Below are 19,924 nucleotides of genomic sequence, written 5' to 3'. Positions count from 1 at the left end.
TGTCCCTTCCCAAAAAGCTCCTCCATGAGGACTTGTCACTTGTGTTCTCTGTAGATTTACTATCACGGGGAGCCGATCAACATCAACGTTCATGTGACAAACAACACGAACAAGACGGTGAAGAAGATTAAAATCTCAGGTGAGCCTGGATGCCTCTCGGGCATCACTTACCTTGCGGGTGGGCCGAAGGAGCATCCTGGCAAAGGAAAGGTGTATTGAGTTTTTGGGGCTGCCCCCCGTGACTCAGTTCCAGTCTCAGTAGACCTGAAGGAGCGTTTCCACCCCCATCGTTCTGCCCGGACACTGAGGTCCAGCTCCGAGGGCCTTCTGGCGGTTCCCTCGTTGCGAGAAGCCAAGTTACAGGGAACCAGGCAGAGGGCCTTCTCGGTGGTGGCACCCGCCCTGTGGAACGCAGCAGGACCAGTGGTTAGGAATGATGGGGGTTGTGGTCCAAAAACTGCTTGAGAACCAAGTTTGGGAAACCAGCAAGGTGATGCTTTGAACTACTATCAACTTCCTGATTACACACATATTTTTTTTATCAATAAATAAATGCATGCAATAGCAGCATTTTATTGCATTTTAATGCATTTTCAAAATTTACCAAAAAAAAGAATAAAAAGAATAATTGATCCTCGATTACATGTTCTAAGATGGAAGTAGATATTACAAAATACGCGATAGAAATATTTAAATATCTAAAAGGGGGGGAATCATCTGTTGTTGGTCTTTCATAACTTTATTGCATTTTAAAAATTTACCAAAAAAAAAAAAAGAATAAAAAGAATAATCGATCCTCGATTACATATTCTAAGATGGAAACAGATATTACAAAATACGCAATAGAAATATTTGAAGATCTAAAAGAAAAAGAAAAAAGCAAAACGAAAACGAAAACCAATAAAAAAGATAAAAATTAAGAGCAAACCAAAACAAATGACAAAATCTAGAAGGAACAAAGAGCAAAAAGATTATTCAAATACAAACGTGATTTAGGAAGTTCTTGAAATGTTCTGTTTAGAAAAATCCTTCGCGCTGGATTGAGTCCCTTATAAAATGGTTGACTTCCGTCTATCTCTTCGCTGTTTCATCTCAACTTTTACAGTTAAATAAATAAAGAATAAAGTTTTATTTGTTTGTCCAAACAGTATACCCCATTCATCTGACTGAGTTGTCTACCCCACAGTGGTGCCACCCAGTTTCGGAACCACTGATCTAATGTCCTCCTTCCTTCCTTCCTTCCTTCCTTCCTTCCTTCCTTCCTTCCTTCCTTCCTTCCTTCCTTTCATTTGCAGTTCGCCAATACGCAGACATCTGCCTCTTCAACACAGCCCAGTACAAATGCCCCGTCGCCGTGGAGGAAGCAGAGTGAGTGCTGTCGTTTGGCTCTCTCCATCCACGCGGGAGCCGTGTAGCAGGCAGGACTCTGCCCGCAAGGGGCTTACAGTCTGAAGAAGCCCCAGCCCACATGTCCAGGAATGAAAGGGGTTGTGATTTAGCAGCGTCTTGAGGGCACCAGGTTGGGGAAGGTTGGCCTGGAGCCTGAGAGGAATGGGGCGAGGAGAGGGTTGAATGTGAGGAAGCCAAGCTTGCTTTGATTTTGTCATGAACTGAGGCGAGGACTTGGGTGCTCGGCTGGTGGGGGTCACCATCTCCTCTGAGTATTTGGGAATTTGGGAAAAGTTCCACACCACCTGCACCATGCATCTAAAGCAGAACCGTACTGTTTTAAATCGTCATGGCTTCCCACAATTAATCCTGGGGGATATAGTTGCCCAGGGGTGCAGGAAGTTGTTGGAGGGCCTCTGTTCTCCTCACAGAGCCACAATTCCCAGAATCCCCTGGGAAGAAGGGTTGAGTGCAGAACCGCCCTGAAAGGGAGCACTTCACCCTGCAACACTTTGTTGCAGCGCGAGTGAGTATAAACTGATAGAATCTCAGGTCTCCAAATGCCAGGAATTATACAGTGGCACCTCGCAAGACGAATGCCTCGCGCAACAAAAAACTCGCAAGACGAAAGCATTCTGCGATGTGTTTGGTGACTCGCAAGACAAGGTTTTCTGTGGCCGCGCTTCGCAAGACGAATTTGTTTTGCAGTTTTTATTTTGTTTTTTGCCGCGGCAAACCACGCTTCACAATACAAAAAAAAAATTCCTTCAGTAGCACCTTAAAGACCAACTAAGTTTTTATTATGGTATGAGCTTTCGTGTGCATGCACACTTCTTCAGATACAGTGAAATGGAAGTTTCCAGGCACTTATGTAGAGAAGGGGTGGGGAGGGGTGGGGAGGGGGGATCACTCAGAAGGGTGGTGGAAATGGGTGATTGACTGACTGATAGCTGTTGATGACCGCAAACGACTGCAAATGGTTTTGCATGAAAAAGCAAGGGTTGAGATGGCTGAAGATCGCTTATCATGTATAATGAGATAAGAACCCGATATCTCTGTTCAAACCAGGTCCCTCCATGGTTTTGAGCTTGGTGATAAGTTGCAATTCAGCAACTTCTCTTTCCAGTCTATTTCTGAAATTCTTTTGTAGTAAGACAGCTACTTTGAGATCTTGTATAGAATGTCCTGGGAGATTGAAGTGTTCTCCTACTGGTTTTTCTGTCTTCTGGTTCCTGATGTCAGATTTATGTCCATTTATCCTTTGGCGTAGGGTTTGGCCTGTTTGTCCAATATAGAGAGCTGAAGGGCACTGTTGGCATTTGATGGCATACACAATGTTAGAGGATGAGCAATTAAATAGTCCTGAGATGGTATGTTGGATGTTGTTGGGGCCAGTAATGGTGTTGTCTGGGTGTATGTGGCAGCAAAGTTGGCATCTGGGTTTATTGCAGGCTCTGGTACCAGTGTCCATGTTAAGTCTGGTGGTTGTATTATTGTGGGTGAGGAGTTGTTTAAGATTGGTAAAGTAGTAAAGTAGCTGTCTTACTACAAAAGAATTTCAGAAATAGACTGGAAAGAGAAGTTGCTGAATTGCAACTTATCACCAAGCTCAAAACCATGGAGGGACCTGGTTTGAACAGAGATATCGGGTTCTTATCTCATTATACATGATAAGCGATCTTCAGCCATCTCAACCCTTGCTTTTTCATGCAAAACCATTTGCAGTCGTTTGCGGTCATCAACAGCTATCAGTCAGTCAATCACCCATTTCCACCACCCTTCTGAGTGATCCCCCCTCCCCATCCCCACCCCTCCCCACCCCTTCTCTACATAAGTGCCTGGAAACTTCCATTTCACTGTATCTGAAGAAGTGTGCATGCACACGAAAGCTCATACCATAATAAAAACTTAGTTGGTCTTTAAGGTGCTACTGAAGGAATTTTTTTTTTTACTTCGATCCAGACCAACACGGCTACCTACCTGTAATCACAATACAAAATTATCGCAAGACAAAGCGACTCGCGGAATGAATTAATTTAGTTTTGCGAGGCACCACTGTATAGGCAAAATGGGGGTCGTCTTATCCAGGTACAAGATTTCAGGGCTCTGAGGTTTGTAGAAATGCCAAAGAAATCCCCCCTCAAAAAAAACTTTAGGAAAAACCCTTGAAGTGAGACCCCCTCCCCGTCCCCCAAAACACAGCCCAGTGGGGAATTAACCACATACAGTGGTAGCAGGATGCCGGCCGACCGTTTGGGGGACAAACAGAATACTTCACAGTTGAGGAAGGGGAAGTGGAAGTGAGCGGAATACTTGGGAGATAGCACGGCACGCTGCAACATTTTGTTGCAGTTCCCTCCTACTGTGACCAGGCTTCCTACTGGAAAACGTGGCTGCCAGGCAGCTGCAGCAATACGCAGTTGAGGTTTGAGCCCGCTGCACCTTGCTCTCTTTCACTGATCTGCGCTCTTATCCCTGTCTCCAGCGACGTGGTGGCTCCGAGCTCGACCTTCTGCAAAGTCTACACGTTGACCCCGTTCCTCGCCAACAACCGGGAGAAGCGCGGCCTCGCCTTGGACGGGAAGCTCAAGCACGAAGACACCAACTTGGCCTCTAGCACACTGTGAGGATTTTTTCTACCTACCAGCAGTTTTTTTTGGGGGGGGGGGAGGCAGCCGGGTTCCCTTGCTGAGCAAACTGGGGGTGGAGTTTGGTGTTTTCTGTGTTCATGTAGCACCCAGAGCTAAGCAGTTAAGAAGAAGAGCCTGCTGGATCAGGCCAGTGGCCCATCTAGTCCAGCATCCTGTTCTCACAGTGGATGGTCAGGTGGCCATTACAGGAAACCGGCAAGCAGGGTCCGAACACAGGATCCCTCTCCCCTCTTGCAACTTGAACTAAGGAAGCTTGATTGCTATTTTCTTTCAAAATCATATCCAATATTTCGACCCGTTGTGGTGGGGCCCCTAAAAGGTGCGGGGCCCACAGGCCGCTTTGCCTGCTATTGCCTATTTGGTAATTCGGCACTGGGAACCGCTCGTTAGAAAAGACTGCCCCGGAGCATAGCTGCCAAGTACCCCGTTTTCCCCGGGAAACCCCCCGCTTTTACTTACCTTTTCCTGGTGGTCCCCCGTATCACTTCGTCTCCCGTTTTTCTCCGTTATTTTCTCCTGCCGGCGGCCATTTTTTTCCCTTTCTGATTTGCCCTTCTATGGGCACAAAAATGGCCGCCGGCGGCTTCAAAAGTCGCATCTACGCATGACCGGAAGTATGTAGACGCGACTTCCGGTGTCGGCGGCAACCATTTTTGGTGCCCATAGATGGGCGGGCCGACACTGGAAGTTGCGTCGACGCACTTCCGGTCATGCGTAGAAGCTACTTTTGAAGCCGGCGGCGGCCATTTTTGGTGCCCGTAGAAGGGCAAAGCGATACCGGAAGTTACGCGGCTTCCGGTCCCGGATTCTGCAGTCCGGGACTTGGAAGGTAAGCCCCGGAGGAACGTTGTACAAAGCTCACACAGGGCTTTCGGACACGGCACACGGTCGCTTTGGCTCCACGCTCTTTTGCACCCTTTCACTCCTCCAGGTTGAGAGACGGCGCCAACAAGGAGGTCTTGGGGATCATCGTCTCCTACAAAGTGAAAGTGAAGCTGGTGGTCTCTCGGGGCGGGTGAGTGCTCCTCAGTTCTGCCAAGTGTCATAAATGTCTTCGTTCCACTCAGAGGGATTTGGAGAGCGCTCCGAATCGCTCCTCCAGGTCCCTCTTCCCTGCAGTCCACAATCACATAGAGACAGCCACCCAGGGATGCCCCATTGAACTTGAGGGGCATGCATCTAAATAACGGCTGCGTGGTGGACCAGGGAATTCCGACCCGGCAATTCTGCATGCTCCCATGTGCTCCTGCCAAGCCAGTCGGATAACCCTCCCCATGTGTCATCCCCCACCCCACCCCCTGTGATCCCCTCTGTCTTGGGGGCAGCACCAGGAGACCTGCTCCATGGGGCTCCGCAAATCGGAGGCTCCGAAACGGCGTGGCCCTCCTCCTAGGGGTTGTCGAGCTTGCACGCCAATCCCAGTCCCGTTGACTGTGCCGCTGTGATTGTTGCAACCTCTAACTAATTCTCTCCATCTCCTTTGATAACACCAGCCTGCTGGGAGACCTTGCCTCCAGGTAACGCCCTCAGACTCTGCCTGCTGTGGCTGCCCGTGGGCCCACCCCCCCCACCCCACCCCCACCCAAGCATGTTTGGTCCTAACACTGCAGCAGGACCCCCACCTTTTCTCATCCTCCGCTCGCCATCTCTTTCTCCTTTTTTTGCCATCTCCCATCATTTCTCTTCCTCCATCAGAAGTTTCCGTTTTGCGCTTGGACCCCTCCAAGCTGCCACATCAGACCAGCCTCCCCCACCCAGCCTGGTGCCCTCCAGATCCTGGTTCTCTAGTCCAGGGGTCGGCAATTTTTTTTAAGCTGCGGGCCAGTCCACTGTCTTACCTTCCCAGGGGCTGCCGCCGTTGCCACCGCTTCTTCTCGTGGGTAGGCAGAGCGAGCTCGTTCGCTCTGCTCTCTGGCCCACAGGAGTACAAGGGCAGCGGCACCGGAGGGAAGATGAGCATTGCGAAAGGACTGGTTCCAGAGAGGGGCTGCTTAAAATGGCGCTCAGCCAGCTCAGCCCAGCCCCCTTCCTCCTCTAGGCAGGGCGGGGAGAATCCAGGAGGAGGGAGAGAAGAGGCGCCGCCATGGTGTGTGTGAGAGGGGGGGGGAAATAGAATGGCACGGGGGGGGGGAATGGCGCAGCCCAAACAAACAAAATCCTCACGCCCATCCATGGAGAGTCCACGGGCCGGATCCTGGAGGCAATTGGGCCTGATCCGGCCTGCGGGCCTTAGTTTGCCGACCCCTGCCCTAGTCCGTATAGTTAAAGCTATGGTTTTCCCAGTAGTGATGTATGGAAGTGAGAGCTGGACCATAAAGAAGGCTGATTGCCGAATAATTGATGCTTTTGAATTCTGGTGCTGGAGGAGACTCCTGAGAGTCCCATGGACTGCAAGAAGATCAAACCTATCCATTCTTAAGGAAATCAGCCCTGAGTGCTCACTGGAAGGACAGATCCTGAAGCTGAGGCTCCAATACTTTGGCCACCTCATGAGAAGAGAAGAATCCTTGGAAAAGACCTTGATGTTGGGAAAGATGGAGGGCACTAGGAGAAGGGGACGTCAGAGGATGAGATGGTTGGACAGTGTTCTCGAAGCTACGAACATGAGTTTGACCAAACTGCGGGAGGCAGTGGAAGACAGGAGTGCCTGGCGTGCTATGGTCCATGGGGTCACGAAGAGTCGGACACGACTAAACGACTAAACAACAACAACAGCCCTAGTCCAACCCCCTTCAGTGGAGGAATCTGGTAGCCCCTACATGGCAGGTCGCCACATCTGAGCACTTAGAAACCTCCAAGGAAGGAGAGTCTACCACCTCTCTGGGGAGTTGGTTGCGCTGTGTGTGTGTGTGGGGGAACCTCCCGCCATGTGGCTCTGCTGGAGGTATTGCCACGAATCCTGCAGCTGCACAATCGCCATATGCTAGCTCGTAATGCAATCCTCTAGCTCGTAGAATCATAGAGATGGCAGGGACCCCCAGGGGCCATGTAGCCCACCCACCTGCGGTAGAGCAATCACAACTGAAGCATCCATGGCAGATGGCCATCCAGCAGATGGCCATCCTTGAAAAAACCTCCAGGGAAGGAGACTCCACCATCTTCCAAGGGAGCCCATTCCTTGTCCGACCAGCCCTCCCCACCAGAAAGTTATTCGTAAGGTTCAGTCAGAATCTCCTTTCTTGCAATCGGCTTAAAATTCCCTTCCATCCCCAACCAAGGCCTCTTGTGGGCTTCTCAGAAGGATTTATATGTAGGGAGCCACCCAGAGTGGCTGGGGCAACCCGGTCAGATGGACGGGGTATAAATAATAATAATAATAATAATAATAATAATAATAATAATAATAATAATAATGTGGTTATCCCCAGATGTGTGCCAAACACATGGGTCAGCCTATGATGAGAGTGGAGGCCTTCATCTGCCTAACTTCAATTTACAAATGCCTGACATTCAATCTGCTCCCTCGAGGATGCATCAATAGGAGTATAGCATCTAGATCTAGGGAAGTAATAGTACCACTGTATTCTGCTCTGGTCAGACCTCACCTGGAGTACTGTGTCCAGTTCTGGGCACCACAGTTCAAGAAGGATACTGACAAGCTGGAACGTGTCCAGAAGAGGGCAACCAAAATGGTCAAAGGCCTGGAAACGATGCCTTATGAGGAACGGCTTAGGGAGCTGGGTATGTTTAGCCTGGAGAAGAGAAGGTTAAGGGGTGATGTGATAGCCATGTTCAAATATATCAAAGGATGTCATATAGAGGAGGGAGAAAGGCTGTTTCCTGCTGCTCCAGAGAAGCGGACACGGAGCAATGGATTCAAGCTACAAGAAAGAAGATTCCACCTAAACATTAGCAAGAACTTCCTGACAGTAAGAGCTGTTTGACAGTGGAATTTGCTGCCAAGGAGTGTGGTGGAGTCTCCTTCTTTGGAGGTCTTTAAGCAAAGGCTTGACAGGCATGTGTTAAGAATGCTTTGATGGTGTTTCCTGCTTGGCAGGGGGGTGGACTAGATGGCCCTTGTGGTCTCTTCCAACTCTATGATTCTATGATCCTATGATTAGCTCCATTGATCCTCTGCAACCAGTTCCAGTCAGGCTGGCTGACAGCAGTCCTGAACACCCTCCAGAAAATGGGTTTTGCTCCCCAAGCCCTCTTAATTCTGGGGTTGGGCCAAGCAAAAGCCACGGTCAAACAAAAAAATCATAGACATTGAAAGACAACAGGACTGCTCAAGATGCCCCGACTATAAAATAGGAGAATCGGAGAGATACATAGCCGCCCCGGCAGCTTACCTCTCCTTTCTCTTAGCCAAAAACGCAAGAAGGGCTTTTAGACTCGCCAGAAGCTCAGCCCTGCCCTCGCCGGTCCTGGAAGGATCCTACAAAAAAAGTTCCATTCGCCCAAAGACTCTGTGCCTGTTCATAGGGGGAAATAGGAAGCCCAGAGCATCTATTTTTTAGATGTCCCTTCTTTGAAGAGGCCCGTCGGGAGATCTTTGATTCCACGCTGGTGAGACTAGCTGACCTCACAGAGAAGCAAATATACACCCTGCTCCGTCCTGTTAGGCAAAGATCAGAAGACAACCTGGATGGTCGCCAGTAGTTCGTTTGAAAGTCCTTAAACCCAGCTCCCCGAGCGACCCAGGGCCAGATCTCTGCGGCCGCTTATTTGAAAGTTCTAATACCTTTACGTTCACTGTATTTTTAAACATTAATTTTTATCGTCGTATAAAGTTTTTTTGGTTTGTTTTGTCCTTTGGGATTGTTCCCTCAATTGTGTTCTAAAAGCTGGTCTCTGACAGCAGTAAATTATTCATTGATTCATAATATGGTTATCCACCATTGGAAACAAGGTGGGGTCTGGGTCTGATCTAGCACAACTCTCTCTGGATACATAAAGGGGAACTGATAAATTCATTGAGCTCTTTCAGGATGACCAAATGAAGAACAGGAGGACACCAAAAAGGGCTCGCTGGCTCAGGCCAGTGGCCCATCCTGCTCTCCCAGGGGCCAGCCAGATGCTCCATAGGGAAACCCGTAAGCGAGATTCAAACCCAGGAGCAAAGTCCCCTCCTGCAGTTTCCAGCAAATGGTATTCAGAAGCATTTCTCCCTCCAGCTGTGAAGAAGAGCCTGGCCATCCTACTTAGTAGCCATCGATAGCCCCCTCCGCCTCCATGAAATGGTCTAATCCTCTTTTAAAGCCATCTAGGTTGGTAGCCACCGCTGCTTCCTGTGGCAGGGAGTTCCGCAGATCATCTGTGTGCAGAAGTGCTTTGTTTTATCCGTCCCGAGTCTTCCAGCATTCAGCCTCATTGGATGTCCGTGAGGGTCCGCGTCTTGTCGTCCCACCCAGAAGTGCTCCGGGTGCAAACGCTCCAAACCTCTTGCTTTTCCTCCCCGTCTCTGGCAGATTTTGAGAGGTTTCCCCCGTTCCAGGGGCTCAGCGTCCTCTCTCAGCCACCCTGATTCATCTATGATAGCAGGCAGAACAAACAGGGAGGCTGCAGCGAGTTCAGGCGCTGCCCAATGTCAAGAAGATGCGTCCCCAAAATGAGCTCCCTCTGATCACCTGGGCACATCTTGATCTCAGATCTATGCAGCAAGAGAGATTTAGATCAATGGCACCTCCTGCTGGCAGAGAAGAGCCAGCCCATTATTTTCCTGTCCCGGGCAATAACTTTACATTTGTATTCCATTGGAACTGAATTCGCAGAATCATGGAAGTTGTAGAGTTGGACAGGACCAATTGCATTGATTTATTAACAACTTTTATATTAATAATTTAATAATAATAATAATTTATTATTTATACCCCGCCCATCTGGCCGGGTTCCCCCAGCCACTCTATATATCCCTCGACCGCAAGAAGACAAAAGCACAGCGTAAAACATTTAAATCATGGATTACAACCCCGCACACAGTTACAATCCGGTGTTTAAAAACATTCGAAAGGCGATTTCAAAAGTCAACTCTAGCTAAAAAGAAATAAAAAGCCGGTGATATCCATGTGTCTGGACAGGCTCAGATGGTTAGAGCATGGTGCTGATAGTGCCAAGGTTGCAGGTTCGATCCCCGCATGGGACAGCTGCATATTCCTGTGTTGCAGGGGGTTGGACTAGATGACCATTGGGGACCCCTTACAACTCTACAATTCTATGGTTCAGGATGGATAAAAAAGGTACTTCTTCATGCAACGCAATGAGGAAAGTCATCTAAAAGAAAAAATTGACAGCAATAGTTTAAGACTTTCAGAAAGTTAGCAATAGACTAATATCGCATACAAACTCAATGTTCTAGACATCTGGGTAGGCTTGTCCAAACAGAAATGCTTTTAGCAGGTGCTGAAAAGGGCACTGGGAAGGTGCCATCCTAATATCAACAGGCAGGGAGTTCCAAAGTGCAGGTGCTGCCATACCAAACAATCAAGTTACAGTGGTACCTTGGTTCTCAAACGTAATCCGTTCTGGAAGTCCGTTACAAAACCAAATCGTTCCAAAACCAAGGTGCACTTTCCCATAGAAAGTAATGCAAAACGGATTAATCTGTTCCAGACTTTTAAAAAAACGCCTAAAACAGCCATTTAACATGGATTTTACTATCTAACGAGACCATTGATCCATAAAATGAAAGCAATAAACAATGTACTGCACTCACACAATCAATCAATTTGTAGCTGAACTGCGTTCCACACAGTCACAAAAACAAAAAAGCCACAGAAATGCAAAATAAATAGCAAGAACAGACAGACCCCAGCGTAACACTCAAAACAGAAGTGTGGCACTCAAAACGGAGCATGTTCGGCTTCCGGAAACAGTTCGCAAACCGGAACACTTCCTTCCGGGTTTGCACTGTTTGGGTTCCAAGTTGTTTGAGTTCCAAGGCGTTTGAGAACCAAGGTACCACTGTATTGACTTTTGGAACTGCAACCCCCCCCCAATCCCAGCAAAGCGCTCCCCCCTCCTTGTTCAAGCCCCTCACAGCCATTCAGTCGTGGTCCCAAACTTCTGGGGGGCGCTGCAGGCTGCAGAAGGCTGCCCTAGAGCCTGAGCAAGCTAACTTGGGCTGTTTTGGGGTGTCTCACTCTCTTGTCTGTCTTTCCAGCGATGTGGCTGTGGAACTGCCATTCACCCTCATGCACCCCAAGCCAAAGGAGGAGCCTCTGCAACGGGACGGTGAGTCGAGTGTCTGCCCCCACCCCACTCCGCAAGGGGGCTCTGCTTGGTGGGGGTCTCGTTGGGGTGAAAATGTTCAGGGTGGCAGGAGAGGATATATTGTTTATTAATATCCTTCCTAACTTGCACTAGCAAGTTCCTTTACTTAGCAGAGTTACGTTCCCCTGTTTCATACATGCACAGCAGGTAGCTGGTTGCAGGCTCGCGTGAGCCTCTCACTTTTCTACATTTCAGTCTGTCTAAGATTGAATTGTGCGTTCCTAGTAAGTTCCCTTTAAAAAGGTAAAGCTAAAGGACCCCTGACAGTTAAGTCCAGTCGCAGACGACTCTGGGGTTGCGGCGCTCATCTCGCTTTACAGGCCGAGGGAGCCGGCGTTTGTCCACAGACAGTCTTTCCGGGTCATGTGGCCAGCATGACTGAGCCGCTTCTGGCGCAATGGAACACCGAAACCAGAGCAGCGCATGGAAACTCCATTTACCTTCCTGCCGGAGGGGTACCTATTTATCTACTTGCACTTCGATGTGCTTTCGAACTGCTAGGTTGGCAGGAGTTGGGACTGAGCAACAGGAGCTCACCCCATCACGGGGATTCAAACCGCCAACCTTCTAATCGGCAGGCCCAAGAGGCTCAGTGGTTTAGACCACAGCGCCACCCACATCCCTTTAATCCCTCTTAAAAGAATAAAGACACGACAATCTTATTTAGAGCCAACAAAAGAAGTTTACTCGCATCAGTTCACAGTTGGAGTCCTGAAGGCAGGCTTAGTTACAAATATGTGGATCTACCCCATATGGGGGAATAATCCCAGGGCTTCTGCTAGCTAAGAGCTGGCAGAGCAGTCCTAGCTAGAAACTGGTCAAACGAAGAAGGAAGTCAAAAAGAAGTGTGTTGCATGACTCATCCTTTTGTTACCTGGACAGGTTAAGTCATGCCCACCTCTAGTTACATGCAAGGGAATGATGCTCCAGCCAGGAGGAACAGGAAGTTTCAACTGGCTGGACCAACATCGCCTTGCATGTCAATTCTAGGAAAACAAGGAATGTTTTATTTGACTGCCTATCATGGATCACATCCCCCAGTTGGGAGCATCTTGCTTTGGAAGGACCCAGTTTCAGCCGTGAGGCTGGAAGCCTGAACCGCGGTAACCGGGACTTGTTCCGCGGCAGCGGAGGTGTTAGGATGGAGTTTGCGCATCAACGGGTCCTGTGCCCTAGAGCAGCCTTCACAATGTCAACCGGCATAGCAGAGGCGGGACAGGTGATTTGATGCTGCGATTGGGCGTGTGATTTGCTGCTGTGGCAAGGCCTGCCGACGATTGGCTGCAGCCGTGGCAATTGGACGTTGATTTACGGCAGCGGCAAGGCGTTGTTGCGTTTATTTAGTAGATGGGCTTTTTGCGGTGAGCAGTCTTGGAGAGCAATTGACGTTGGTACACCCCCCCCCCAAAAAAAAGCTCAATAACTCTGGGCAATCTCTCCTCTACAAAAAGCTCAACAGTTTTGGGCAACCCCCCCAAAAAAAACATTATTTATGGTGGTCCCCAGAAATACATGAGGGGGTGTTATACACGGGAAAATATGGCATATACTGTGATCCTTTTCTGTGAACTGCCCTGAGACCTTCAAGTATAGGGCAGTATATAAATTCTGATTAATAATAATAATAATAATAATAATAATAATAATAATAATAATGTTGGGGAAATAATGGCTGGCTTCCGGCGCTCGAGAAAACTAACCGTTTGCCCTGATTCCGTCTGTTCAGTTCCAGAAAACGAAGCTCCGATTGACACAAATCTCATAGAGCTTGATACGAAGTAAGCCGGACTCACTGGGGGGAGGACGATGGGGGGGAGAAAGCATCCGCATGGGGAATCCTGCATCCTTTGCATGTCTCGCCATCATCTGCATGTAGCTTGATAGGGAGTCACTTCAATTCCTCTGCATGCCACTCACTAACCAACTAACTTGCCATCCTCCGTGGAAAGGTCTACGGCTTCCTTTTAACACTCTTGCATGTAACACGAAATCTGCATTTTTTCTTCTTCTTCTCTTCCCCCCTCCCCTCCTTTGCATGATCCCAACCATCGCCGCATGTCCCACGGAGCAGGAAAAACACAGTAAGAGCTCTCCTCATCTCTGCCTTTGCTCAGCGGTTGCTTCTGTGTTCCCTTGGGCAGGGTGATTCCTGCACTGCAACGGGGTTGGGCTAGATGACCTGGGGGGAGCCCCTTCCAGCTCTACGATTCTTGAGCTGTACCCAGGCTTGCTGCTTCTGAGCGGAAAGCGGCCTGAGAGAAGCTCTGCGCCCATAGTGCCACAGGCCACGCACCATAGTCGCTTTCGCCCCCCTTTTCCACCTTTGGTCAAACAGGCTTTGCAGGTTTCGGAAACAAACCCCAAACATGCAGCACCTGTTTGAGCAGAGGCGAAGCTTCGGTTGGATCTTGCAGCTCAACTTCACTTGCTCAGGTTTCTGGTAGTACAGAAATTTGGGGGTTTGGGCAGATAATCTCCCCCCCCCCCCTTTTCAGGAGACATCATAAAACAGCCCAGGCAAATCCTCATCGGGGTGCACAAAGGTTTGCTGAAAGTTTCATAAGGAAACTAAGGAAGTTTCTCAATGTGAAAGGAGGAGAGGAAGACCACAATTTAATATCACATTTCCCAGTCTCTCTCTGGGTGCCTCCAGATGGGTGCTATTATGGGATGGGGACTCCTCCTGCACTCAAGGGTCTGTACCCCCCACACTCCACAGTGCCCACAATATATTGTCATCAAAATGCCTGTATTTCCCCCCAGTTCATTTGGATATAGCCTTTTTTGGACGGAATATGTTGTTGCCCACGACTTGCTTGCAATTCATTATGATTATCACTATTTTCACTGCACGTTTACGTTGATTTCTATAAAATAGGTCTCTAACCTGGGGACCGTTTAAAGCCAAAAGCATGGAATAAAAGAGACTGCAGCGGAGGGGGAAAATTAATATCAGGGGCCACCGCAGGAGAAGGCCATCTCCTGGGTTGCCATTCTCCCCACTTCTGAGCGCAGTGGAACAACCAAGAGGGGGTCCCCTCTGCCGATTTTCACTTCTTGCCTAGTGATACTGCGGGGGTATCGCTTCCACCTCTACGTTTGTGCACTTCTGCAACCCAGTCCCGTGTCCCCATCTTTTTGCAGCTCTCGGCCCATTTTCCTTCTCACTTTCTCTCTCCCGCTAGTGACGATGACATCGTTTTCGAGGACTTTGCCCGCCAGAGGCTGAAGGGGGTGAAAGACGAGAAGGAGGAGGATGACGACGGGATGAGCTCCCCGCAGCTGTATGACAGATAAACTGGATCTCCTCCCCGAGGGTCTCTCTCTCTGTTTCCAAGTTCTGACACCTGAGCACTAGGCTTCTTATCTTTTGTATAAAGGTTTCTTTTTTTCCGGGGTGGGGTGGGGGTGGGGAGTTCCTTTGTTTTTTTAAAACACTGACCAGGAGCCCTGTGTGGTGAGTTGGGGAGCTTGCAAGAGCCTTGGGTTCTTTTTCCACCTGCTCTACGAGCCACAGATTTTTCTGGCGGCCTCCAAGGAGGGCGAATGCCCACCCACCTGTGAGCCACGCTGGAGGGGGGGGGGCTGTGTGTGCGTGTTTTCTGTCGTTGTCGTCATTTGCCCAGGAAGGAGCTGCGGCCTTGCTTGGTAACTCTGCTCTGCTTTCTGCTGGGGGGGGGAAGCAAAGCTCCCCTCCTTCGGGGCTCCATCCCAGGGTCCCCACCCCACTGGCTCGAGGGCCCTGCTGCTTCGCACTTCACTCCGTTCACCGGCGGAACCCCCTGCCACAAGATGCGGCAACGGGCGCCTCTCGCCCTGAGAGTTCCCGAGGCGATTTTGGAGGCCTGTCGGCAGCTGTTAAGCCAGGGGGCAATGCGCCTAGAGCTGGCTACCATGGTCTTTGGGTTGGATCCAGTCGAGCGCTGTGCTGTCTTCTCTGGTTTTCCATCTCTTGCCCTGAGGGCCTTTTTGAGATGCTTAGAATAATAGAATTTGTAGAGTTGGAAGGGCCCCCCTGCGGGTCATCTAGTCCAACCCGCCCTGGAATGCAGGTATCTTTTGCCCAATGTGGGGCCCTGAGTTCAAGAGTCATGTTCCACCCACTGAGGTGTCCCAGGTCCAAGGAGGGGCTATGGCTCAGTGATGGAGTTTATCGGCACGCTCATTCCCCATCATCTCTAGATAAATGGAACAAGAGAGAAAAAGATGCATAAGTTGATGGAATTGAGATGAGGTTGAACAAGAGCAGCAGTCCGGTTTTGCAGAAATGGAGAATTCTCCCTTCCAAACCCGTACTGCATGTTCTAAACGCTTTAGCTTCATAGAATCGTAGAGCTGGAAGGGAACATGCAAAACATGTTCGGTGGAGTTGCTCTGATTCCCACCCCCAGCCCAAATTCCAGCCCCTGAAAAGGTTGTGCTTCGGGACTGCTGCAGCTCCCGGGAATTACTGCCCTGGGTTCGAATGCAGTGATTTGCTACATTTGGACTACTGCAATGCGCTCTACGTGGGGCTACCTTTGAAGGTGACCCGGAAACTGCAATTAATCCAGAATGCGGCAGCTAGACTGGTGACTGGAAGTGGCCGCCGGGACCACATAACACCGGTCCTGAAAGACCTACATTGGCTCCCAGTACGTTTCCGAGCACAATTCAAAGTGTTGGTACTGACCTTTAAAGCCCTAAATGGCCTCAGTCCTGTATATCTGAAGGAGCGTCTCCACCCCCATCATTCAGCCTGGACACTGAGATCCAGCGCCGAGGGCCTTCTGGCGGTTCCCTCCCTGTGAGAAGCGAAGTTACAGGGAACCAGGCCTTCTTGGTAGTGGCACCCGCCCTGTGGAACGCCCTCCCATCAGATGTCAAGGAAATAGACTTTTGAAGACATCTGAAGGCAGCCCTGTTTAGGGAAGTTTTTCATGTTTAATAAATTATTGTATTTTAATATTTCTGCTGGAAGCCACCCAGAGTGGCTGGGGAAACCCAGCCAGATGGGCGGGGTATAAATAATAAATTACTATTATTATTTGGGTCTGAGAAGCCAAGCTGGACTGGAGAGCAAAACCTGCCACTCAAGTTTTCATCTCCAGGCAGGGTATGGGGTCTCTGTCTGCACACACTGCGATTTCAGTGAGCAAGGACTACACATTTGTTATCTTATGGGTTCCATAAAATATATTCAGCTTGATTGTTCAAACAAACAAACAAACCTAAAAGCGGTTTACAAAGAGAACGAAGCGATAAAACTACCAGTAAAAGCACCTCTTTGAAACTTTTGAAAGATAATGTAATAAACTAAGAAGAAACTAAAACATGCATTGAGGTTCCACGTGTCCGGACAGGCTTGTCTAAACAAGACTGGTTTGGGCAGACACCAAAAATAGGATGGTGTCAATGAGCAGGGAGTTCCAAAGTGCATGGGACATTAAAATATTAATTCAATATTAAAATATGGATTTCATACCAGTGTGGAACAAGCATCACGCGGCACCTTTAGCAGTGCCGGTTTCTGCAGATTGTCGCAGTCGGAAGGACATCTGTGAGGTTTGTGCCATTATCACGGACAGGCTCGCTCTCTTTCTTTCTCTCTCTCTCTCTCTCTCTCTCTCTCTCTCTCTCTCTCTCTAAGGCAAAATTTCCTGCCGGAATGCTGTATTCTTATGCTGTGAACCTCCCTGAGCTCTACAGGCGAAACTTAATACATTTAATAATAAATCTGCAGAGATGGGCTCTGCAGATGAAACTTAATAACAACACCCTTGGTTCATCCAGAGCTCACCTGGATTTCAGAAAGGAGTCCCCCCCTCTCTCACCTGCAAATCCCCTCTCGCCGTGCGTTTACCCGCCTCACACCTGATGCCATAAATCAGCTTCAGGTGTAGGGTCAGGTGGCTGGGGGTCTGGCCTTTAATAGCCTCATGGGCCAAGGGTGAAGGCGCCACGGGCCAAATTGGGGTACAGGGACCTAAAACTTCTATCAGGTGTGATATTTGTCCAGCTGGTCTCTCAGGGGCTTGGGCAAAGGACCCCAGCGCCTGGCAGTTTCTTAGTGGAAGACACCTTTGGGGGATTGAGCCTTGGGAACAAAGGAGTTAGGCTCTTTTGCTACAGCCCCTTTTGCCCTATGGAAGAAGGGCAGCAGCTAGTTTATGCTGGAAGCTGGGAAGAAAGGGGAATCACAGAAAAGGAACAATGGCTGCATTGATCAGCATGAGCCGATCGAATTTGCAGAACTAGCAAACGGCAGCCCAAAATAAGGAACCAAGGCAACAGGCAGATAAGGGGCGAGTGGGAAAGCTTCAGGGGGGGGGGGTATTTTAAAAGATATTACACCAAATTTTCATGTTGAGGCAGCTTTATGAGGAACAGTGAACAAAGACATGAAAAATAGGGTGGATAAATTATTTGATATGCAGCAAAACAAGGCATATCTAGAATGCCTTTTGGGAGTCTTGGGTTGGGAAGTCTGTAAATATTGCATGATGGGAAAGTATGCTGTGTATATTGAATACTGCAAAACGCTTTAAAAAATTTTTTAAAAAGGAAGAGGGGGAGCAGCAAGGCTTTCTCTGAATGACCCAGAAGCCTCAGGAAGGGGGTCTGCTGTCAACAAAAGGGTGGCGGACGAGATTTTTGCCTATCCCAAAGAATGATGTGCTTTTACTAATCTGGCATGTAGAGCCTCTTCCACTGCCATTTGTCAGCAGAGGACTGGGGGCCAGTTCCCTGAATTTCTCCAGGGGATGAATCATAGCATTGCAAAGTTGGAAGGGCCCCCCAAGGGGCATCTAGCCCAACCCCCTGCAATGCTGGGGAATATTTGGAGACTATTCTGCAAAGCAGCCTTTCCCCGAGGAGCTGAGGAAAAGGGGAAACCGGAATATATTTTCTTTGCAAAAAATGTATTACGAGATGTTTTGGCTCAGCTGCACCGAAGCAACACCTGTGTGCCTTGAACACTTGCAGAAACCAGCCACCTAGAAAAAGCTTCACGTTTTCCCCATTTACATTCCCCACTTACTATGGACTTCAGTTTTGCACACGTAGCAGATATTATCATTGCAGTCGTAGTTATTAGAATATGAGAAATCGGTAGAAACAATTGGCCAAATAGGTATTGTCACAGGTATATTATTAGTTATTAAATTTGCAGGCCACCCTCCACCTGAAGATCTCAAGGCAGTTCGCAGCGTAAGAATACAAAAGCACAAAACGTAATAATTTGTAGAATTCAGTATGCTCAAACCATCTTGCCCTGGTGAACAACCTGGCCGCTGAATGCTCAGTGAGGTTCCCCGCTGACCGAGAGGGAAAAAACCGGTCCTTCCTGCTTCTGCACTTTTATAAAGTTTGATAGGCAGAATCGTGCCACTGAAGTGCGGAGTGAAATCGAATCAAGCTGCCAGTTAAAGGAATTCCCTTTAGGCTCAGTCTTAGGCAAGAGAAGCGATCTCAAGAAAGTGGGTAGGGCGTTGCCAGGAGGGGGTAAAGGTAAAGGGACCCCTGACCATTAGGTCAAGTCGTGACCGACTCTGGGGTTGCGGCGCTCATCTCGCGTTATTGGCCAAGGGAGCCGGCGTACAGCTTCCAGGTCATGTGGCCAGCATGACAAAGCCGCTTCTGGCGAACCAGAGCAGCGCACGGAAACGCCATTTACCTTCCCTATTTATCTACTTGCACTTTGAGGTGCTTTCAAACTGCTAGGTTTGCAGGAGCTGGGAGTGAGCAACGGGAGCTCACCCCGTCGCGGGGATTCGAACCGCCGATCTTCTGATCGGCAAGCCCTAGGCTCGGTGGTTTAACCCACAGTGCCACCTGCATCCCCACCAGGAGGGGGAGTTTTCACAAAACCGCTTTCCGGTGGCTTTCTTTTCTTCTCACGAAAAGCACTCTATTAAATGCCCCCAATAAATATTCCTGCACAGCAAGGGAGTTGGACTAGATGAGCCCTCCGTTCCCCTTCCCAAGCCTTCTAACAAAAGCAGGGGCAGCGGCGACTGCGCCTGCCCAGGTTGTGTGTTCGGTCCCATCCGTGGTTGTGTTTCACGTTGCTGTGTTGACTTTTTGCAACTTCCACGTTTGCCAGAACCGTTTTGGGTCTCGGGGGGGCCCCCCGTTAATAAGCGCACATTTGGGGGTTCGAGAGGCAAGCAGAGCAGAGTTACGGCCGCCCCTTCCCTGGGAGAGGAGGGGGAGGAAGGCTGAATGAACCCGGGGTCAAGGAGGGAGCCCTTTGCAAACTCTAGCTCAGCAAACCAGGTGGCAGCGTGGTCCGTTTTGTAACGTGGTTCCTTTGTACTGTTCTTTAAGGGGGGGGGAGACGACAACACCTTGGCTTCCTCCACTGTATCCGTGACGTTTTCTGTGTTTTTGTCAAATAAATTATTCTAGTTTATTAATCTTAGAAAAATACGAAGTGCTCTCGCAGGGTCTCTGGCCTCATTTCTGTCTCTCTTACTTGAACCAGAGTAGTTTTGCCAGAAATGTTGTTGGTTAGGTATGACTAAAGCAGCCCCACCCCCCACCCCCGGCCTGGCGTCTTCCAGATGTTTCGCCCCCACCTCAACTTTCTATTGAATATTTTGTTGCATGCAGTGTCAGCACTGGGGGGGGGGAGAGAAAAGCAACCATGGAAAGCAGTAATGCGGAGCGGCGGGGGTGAAATAAAAGCT

At 49.3% G+C, this 19,924-nt stretch overlaps 1 protein-coding gene across 2 annotated transcripts in view; it reads left to right on the top strand.

Annotated features, from left to right (window-relative positions):
- Positions 1-19,662, top strand: part of ARRB1 (arrestin beta 1) — a 118,501-nt gene extending 98,839 nt beyond the window's left edge. For both annotated transcript variants that reach the window (XM_060273992.1, XM_060273991.1), the window contains exons 9-15: positions 55-139; positions 1,296-1,368; positions 3,875-4,012; positions 4,972-5,055; positions 11,143-11,213; positions 12,979-13,030; positions 14,438-19,662. In XM_060273992.1, coding sequence (XP_060129975.1) covers positions 55-139; positions 1,296-1,368; positions 3,875-4,012; positions 4,972-5,055; positions 11,143-11,213; positions 12,979-13,030; positions 14,438-14,549 — 615 coding nt within the window. In that variant the 3' untranslated portion in view covers positions 14,550-19,662. The remainder of the gene's footprint in view (positions 1-54; positions 140-1,295; positions 1,369-3,874; positions 4,013-4,971; positions 5,056-11,142; positions 11,214-12,978; positions 13,031-14,437) is intronic.
- The last annotated feature ends 262 nt before the right edge of the window (positions 19,663-19,924 follow it).

Source organism: Zootoca vivipara, chromosome 4 (assembly GCF_963506605.1).
Source record: "Zootoca vivipara chromosome 4, rZooViv1.1, whole genome shotgun sequence".
Taxonomy (NCBI): domain Eukaryota; kingdom Metazoa; phylum Chordata; class Lepidosauria; order Squamata; family Lacertidae; genus Zootoca; species Zootoca vivipara.
Note: the sequence above shows the minus strand (reverse complement) of the source record. Positions and strands in the feature narration are given on the sequence as shown.